The 6,843-nt window shown below is 38.6% G+C and overlaps 1 protein-coding gene and 1 pseudogene across 1 annotated transcript; both read right to left on the bottom strand.

Moving 5' to 3' along the window:
* The window catches only part of LOC141444059 (uncharacterized), a 13,411-nt pseudogene extending 11,160 nt beyond the window's left edge, over positions 1-2,251 (bottom strand).
* Positions 2,230-6,521, bottom strand: LOC141444134 (epoxide hydrolase 3-like). Its single transcript, XM_074109565.1, has 4 exons — positions 6,385-6,521; positions 4,089-4,257; positions 3,730-3,869; positions 2,230-2,887 (listed from the first exon to the last, which is right to left on the bottom strand). Exons 1-4 carry the CDS (start codon positions 6,479-6,481, stop codon positions 2,619-2,621), a joined length of 675 nt encoding a protein of 224 aa, XP_073965666.1. The 5' UTR covers positions 6,482-6,521; the 3' UTR covers positions 2,230-2,618.
* Positions 6,522-6,843: the final 322 nt, after the last annotated feature.

Here is a 6,843-nt window from a genome sequence, read left to right as displayed (position 1 = left end):
ACGGATAAAGTCAGAATGAGTGATATCCGCAGTAGAACTAAGGTTGCCGAAATAGCCCGAAGAAATTGCGAAACTGAAGTGGCATGAGCGTGCTCGCAGGACTAATGGCTAATGGGGTTAGAAGGTTCTCGAATGTCGTCCGCGGAGCGGGAGACGAGCCGTCGGTAGCCTCCAATGATGGAGCGACGAACTGGTTAAGATCGCTGAATTGCGTTGGATGCGGAAAGAACAAGACTGGTCCTGTGGAGAGCCTTGGCGAGGCCTAAGTCCAGCAGTGGACGTCTTTCGGCTGACATGATGAATCGAATCTACTCTCGATTCTGAAGTATTTCTGAGCAAAGTGCTTTCCGGTTTTCAGTTATATAAAAATTAACACCTTGCATAAAAAAAAACAATACAATACAATACAATAACTAACTCTTATTGCACACCAATACAGTAAACAGTACAGAGAAACAAGTATATACATAAGATTTTCTAAGGTAAGCAATAGGCGGCCTTATCGCTTCAGAGCGATCTCTTCCAGGCAACCTTTACAATGACATGAAACAAAAATGAATGAAAACTTTCAGCCTTTAAATATAACGAAGGTCTGGCTGTCGTGGGCTCTTGGTCCGTAAGGCAAAATAACAACAGCAGGAGACAGAGAAGTCATACAGTGTTTTTAAGTTATTTCACTCATTAAAGTGACACAATAATGATTTTTACGTGCGTATAAGACAATCAGTGATTAAGTTAATTAACACGATTCGTCTGATGAAACAAATTTAAAATTGTTTTTAGCGTTTTTTTAAATATTTGGAAAATTATTTCAAATTATTCAAAAATAACCGGATATTCGGATACTGAGATTTCAAATATCGAAATATCCGGATAATAAAAAAGTTACCGGATAAGTGCAAGCCCTAATTACGAACGAGAGCCCATTAGAAGCCCGAAGTCGAAGACTGAGGGCTTTAATGAGTCAATGTTCGTAATTCTAGTACCGCCGTGCCACATACAATGTTTTTCATCACATTTGCAAGTAAAGTGCCGATACCGCTGACTGCGCTCTTGGCAGCGCCAGCTTCGCGCCGCCCTTATATTTTTTGCACACTTCATTTTATTTCCACGCCTAAAAATCCTTCATTCACAAACACCGTGTTGGCTGGTTAGGGGTTTCCAACGTAAATTTAAAAAAAATACTTTACTCCCTAGAGAATAAAAAGGAGCTTTATTCCCGATATGCAGAGACTAAAGTAACATTTAAGAGCATGAGAAGGGAAAAAAATGTACTAATAAGTACCCGTAATTACGAAAGAAAAAAAATGAAACAATCCTAGAAGGCGGGTGCTATCTATTTCATTACGTAGCAGTTGTGTTTTAAAATTTCTTGTGAATCAGAAAAAAATTACTTAATTGTAACCTAATTTAAAAAAATGTACTACCCGTAGTTACAAGAATACAGTGATCAATATATGTCACCCAGGAAGGATACTTTCTGGCGGGTGCTATCTATTCCACTATGTACCTAGCAGTCGACTGTTCAAACATCTTGTGAATCCTTGTGAATCAGAAAAAATGTACGAGAAATGTACAAAATTGTACGCTAATAAAAAAAAAGTAAAGCGGTACACGTACTTACGAGAAGTGCACGTTCAGGTTCTAAAGCGTTTCTTTTTTTTACGTGTAGGTAAGTAGTATTATTACCTACTCTTTTTTATTTACACCATGTCACCGCCAGGAAGTATGACACTATTTTCCCGGGATAAAAAGTAGCCTATGTCACTAACTATTTTTATGCCAAAAGTCACGTCGATCCGTCGCTCCGTTTCGACGTGAAAGACGGACAAACATACAAACACACACGCACACTTTCTCATTTATAAGATTAGTATGGCTATAGGAGGCCGTTTAAAATAAAACATATAACAAATGTGTACCTTACCTATGTATTCCTTAAAAAAAAACAGCAAATCCATATTTTCTATTGCATTTATTAACCGATTAAAAGCGATACAAAAAAATTCTATTAAATCAAAAATACAATAAAATAGTACTTAAGTATAATATGTAGGTAAGTAGGAGCGGAAGGGGCGGCCCGCCCCGTGCTTCCAGTCCCGAGGGGCCTCCAAATGTCCACAAGTTCTCTTGATCAGGTCCACAAATTGGTTAAAAATATACTTAGTATTTATATCGACTTCTAAGGTTTTGAGGCTCATTCAGCTAAAACTGAATGTACCGCCCATGCCCCATACCATGCCCATACCATGGTTTACCGTGGAGGGATAAACCGACCCAGACCCCGAACGAGCTTAGTCCGCCACTGATTAATTAACTTAAGTAGGTGTACCCTAATCTAAAATACAAACTGAAACATAGATGCACAGAAAAACCAGAAAAAGAGACCAGCGCTGGGAATCGAACCCAGGTCCTCAGCATTCCGTGCTGCGTGCTATACCGCTACACCACCACTGGACAGTAGTACAGTACAGACACAAATTTCTCCTATGCACCACATATCTCAGCTTGTTTTGTTTCTTGTTCACTGCAGCATGCTGCATGTTTCAGAACAAAATTTGGAGTTGAAATAAAAAATAGAAAAAGACTCCAAAAACAAATCTTAGGTACCTTAACGTCTAAAGTTTATGTTTACTCAGAAAATCTCGTATCAACTTGTTGACTAGGACCGGTTTCTCTTGCTGTATGAAATGTCCGCAGTCTGGAACTAAAGTGGTTTCGATGTGAGCGTATTCCGTCTTCATACGTTCGAGGACCGAGTGTGCGATGTACCTGTCTTTCGCAGCGTTTGCTACCATCATAGGGATATTGCGTTCACAGCGCGGTTTTACATTCAGATTAGTGTTGAAATTGGCTCGATAGTAGTTGATAGGCGGAGTTAGAGCATCTGAAAAGTAAATTGTTTCTTTAGAAAATATTTTATACTTAAGTCCTTACATTTTTTACTTAAGAGTTAAGGTTTATTGCTCGAAAACTTGAAAAAAAAATATGGAGAGTAATAGACTCAGAAGGCGTAACTCGAAGAGATGGTCTGGAAATAATCTCCCAAAAGCTGGAGACGTCTATAAGTAAGTAAGTACTTATCGCTGTTTAGCGGTTTTTCTCCAAACGCTCCGGTACACAGTAGGGGAAAGATTTTGGAGGTCATGATCCTAAACATTGGGGGACTGACGAGGTCATTTATCATTGCATTTTCATCAGATCGGATGCATAAAGCGATCTGATGAAAATACCATAATTGACCAATGGAAGTGGTCTGGAAGCTCATTAAACGTATAATAGCGATCTCCCGTAGAAAACCGTAAACTGCTTCAACTTTGCCCTCTGGCCCCAACATTGCCTGATTCGATTTAGAGTCGATAACTCAGCACCCTTTAGGTTTTTAAAATGTACCCCTCCGTAATAATAATTCCCCTGTAGTTAAAGTTTAAAACCTATAAGAGTGCTAAGTTATCGACTCTAAATCAAATCAGGCAATGTTGGGGCCAAAGGGCAAAGTTGAAGTAGTTTACGGAACCAATCTTATTTAGTTTAACTAAAATTTTCAAGGTCTCTATATTCACTTGCAAGGTGTAAAGTAAACAAAGAAACATACCAAACGTAGTTATTAATGGTTAGTGGCTAAAAGCATACAATAATAATAATTTTAATTAGACTGATTTGTCTGCTTTAATCAGGGAAGCACAGCCAGACTTCTGGTTTTGGGGGCAGCAAATGTTTCGAACTTACAAGGTTTTCCAAACCAGTATTTGTAGCATTCGATATCTTGAGAGCCTTCTTCAGCTGGGATGGTCTTGTCGAATATAGCCATGTCGTCCATCAAGATGAACCGCTCAGGCAGGGCTGGCATACGGAAGAAGAGCACATACCTGGAATGAAGATTGATTTATTTTAGACCTGTGATCTAAATGTATCATTACGTTTTGTTACCTACCATTAGTTAGTTTTCTACGTCGTTCTACGCCTATAAATTACACCAAGTGACTGAGCTAAAACTGGTTGAGCTAAAAAATTAAGTGGCATAATTTTAAAGAGACGTGTTCATGGTGAGCAATAAGAAATTTCTCACTCCATCCACAAATACTCACCAAGACATTTTCTTCTGGACGGCGTCATGCCACATAGCATGCCACCATGCCTCCCGCGATGTGCTGCCAAGCACGATCAACGCGTCCAACGCGTCGGAATGCACGTCGCGTAGACGACACGCGATCAAGCCGCCCCAATCGTGGGCAACTAAGATGCACTTTTCACGACCTGAAAGATCAAGCAAGGTAGGGCAGGTAATCACTACCGTAAGTGGATACAGTTTGCATCGAGAATATAATGTAGGGCTTAATGGTTTTCATTTTATTTTATCGGTAAAGTTCGTTTTTATCGTGCTCTCTCAATTAACTTCAGTACCACTGTACAGCCGTTTTGACTTTTTACACTAAATAATAAATAGATTCCTTATTAGTGGATATGAAAATGTCACTCATTTAATACAATAATTGATTAACACTTCGGGAACCGTCGTATTCCGATTGAAATCCGACATTTCCCGATGAAAATACATAAATTTTGTACTACCTGTACGACTTGTAGGTATGTAAACTCTTTATTGAGTAAAAATAAAGGTACCTACTTACTGTTAAGGTACTGTTACTGTTACACAAGCTAGTTACTAGCACGAAAGCACAATATACGTAACGTTAGTGTTAGTTGTGTGTATTGTGACGAAAGCATGCTACTATTGAGCAAATTCTAACTACTAGCATGTGTGTATAGGACATACTACTATTAAAGCAGACCCTGTTATCTTTGAGCATGCTAGTTGATGCGGGGGTGGAAGGGGGAAAGGTAAAAGCAAGTGTGAACGTGTTTGCTTATGATGCTAATGAACGTGCTAGTATAGGTAGTACCACGAGAGTTGAAGTGAATGATTACACACACAGCTACATGAAGTAATGAATGATTAAACAAAGAGTGAATGAAATGAATGAGATGAGTGAATTTAAATGTTAACTTAAACAAAAAACAATTATACTTACTTCCTATTCCTTTTTTTCCTCTTTCTAGCTGAGATAATTTTTTGGATGCATTGCATTGCCAGTAGAATGATAATTTAATTTAGCTCCATGCAGATGGCTGTTTGATTTTCCATGTTTCGTATGAACTGGCAAAGAGCACGCTATCAAAAAGCTTGTGTATCGGAGTGTTTGCTTTGAGCATGCTTATTTAGAAGCATTTTTTTTTTATTCGACTGGATGGCAAACGAGCAAGTGGGTCTCCTGATGGTAAGAGATCACCACCGCCCATAAACATCTGCAACACCAGGGGTATTGCAGATGCGTTGCCAACCTAGAGGCCTAAGATGGGATACCTCTAGTGCCAGTAATTTCACCGGCTGTCTTACTCTCCACGCCGAAACACAACAGTGCAAGCACTGCTGCTTAAAAATAGCATACTTAAAAATAGCATGGTTATTGCTAGCAAATGTAAACGGTCCATGAGCATGCTAGTAATGAGCTACTTCCCCCTTCCACCCCCGCCCCGCATCAACTAGCATGCTCGAAGATAGCAGGGCCTGCTATTTGATAATATTGCCACTAAAAAGCATGCTCTTATACACTCATGCTAGTGGTAGCATTTGCTCAATAGTAGCATGCTTTCGTGCTAGTAACTAGCATGTGTAACAGAACCTATACGATACAATTAACAAACGTTGAGATACATTTAGGTACACAGGTGACCTTATACCTTTAACCAGTCATCCTTTGAGTATTTTACGTGTAATTATTAATGTAATCAATAAAATATGTATTTGGTTCCCCTGAGCTTGCAGGCAAAGAATATTCAGAATATATCTACTTATTAAACAAATATCTAACACTTATTGCTTTGACATGCACCTCCATTTGGTTAAACAAAACCCCTGATTGCGACTGTAATGTTGTTATATAAATAAACCTATTTGTTTTATGCAAATTGTACTTTAAATTCGGTCATAAGTACCTACAGTCAAACCATTTGATTCCTGATCCACCCTCGTCAAGCAATGTGATGTCACTACTTATAACTTTTTCTACGAAAAGGTTCCACAAGTGGGTCACGATTTGGTTTGATAGTACCTACCTAATGGCGTTGCGCCGCTATCTGTTTTAATTTGAGCTTAGCGTTCGAGGCGAAACCAATGCCACTTTATTTTATGTCGACCATTATCTTCAAGTGGTAATAATTAGGTACACGCGGTACGCAATGATTGATACACATCGTATAGGTATGTATTTGGAATTGGGGAAATTACATACATAGCTTTTTGAAAACGATAATCAAGCGTAGGTATATAAGTTAAGTCTTAAAAAAACAGAATAAGTAATAGTATAGAACTGCAGAATTTACCTAATTGACGTATAAGATCCCGAACATCTTCGACAAGCAAATCAAAGTGATAGGCAGAAACATCATCTGGCCTCTCTGAATCACCATACCCTCTCATGTCCACTGCAATACACCTGAAATAACAAAGTAAGATATCTTGTGTTTTGAACGGGCTTTTAATAAATACAGGTGATTAATACAACTTAGTTAATGTACTTATAGCAGTCGTTTACCACCTAGTGCCTTTCTAAGTGTTTATTGCAAATGCCATTTTTTGAAGTTAATAATTAATTGTAAAGCCACGCCATTTTCTATGCGGGATGTTCTTTAAAATATTTAGATTTTTATTTTTCAGTTTCTTAATGCTCGGTGTGAGAAGATGTATGAGCCACTCGGGAGCAAAATTATTTTCGTCTTGGGCGTTATCACTTGAATTTCGCTACGCTCAGGATTCTATTGTAGAATCCTTCGCTACCTCCT

The sequence above is a fragment of the Choristoneura fumiferana genome, chromosome 29, assembly GCF_025370935.1.
Source record: "Choristoneura fumiferana chromosome 29, NRCan_CFum_1, whole genome shotgun sequence".
Taxonomy (NCBI): Eukaryota; Metazoa; Arthropoda; class Insecta; order Lepidoptera; family Tortricidae; genus Choristoneura; species Choristoneura fumiferana.
The sequence above is the reverse complement of the archived record's forward strand: the minus strand, read 5'-3'. Positions and strand labels throughout refer to the sequence as shown.

Excerpts from the sequence above, each read along its gene's own strand:
- LOC141444134 (XM_074109565.1), bottom strand. The coding sequence starts at position 6,481 with ATGAGAGGGTATGGTGATTCAGAGAGGCCAGATGATGTTTCTGCCTAT. Across the intron at positions 4,258-6,384 it reads GGATCTTATACGTCAATTAG|GTCGTGAAAAGTGCATCTTA; the intron begins GTAAATTCTGCA and ends TTGATCTTTCAG. Across the intron at positions 2,888-3,729 it reads ATACTGGTTTGGAAAACCTT|ATGCTCTAACTCCGCCTATC; the intron begins GTAAGTTCGAAA and ends TTTACTTTTCAG.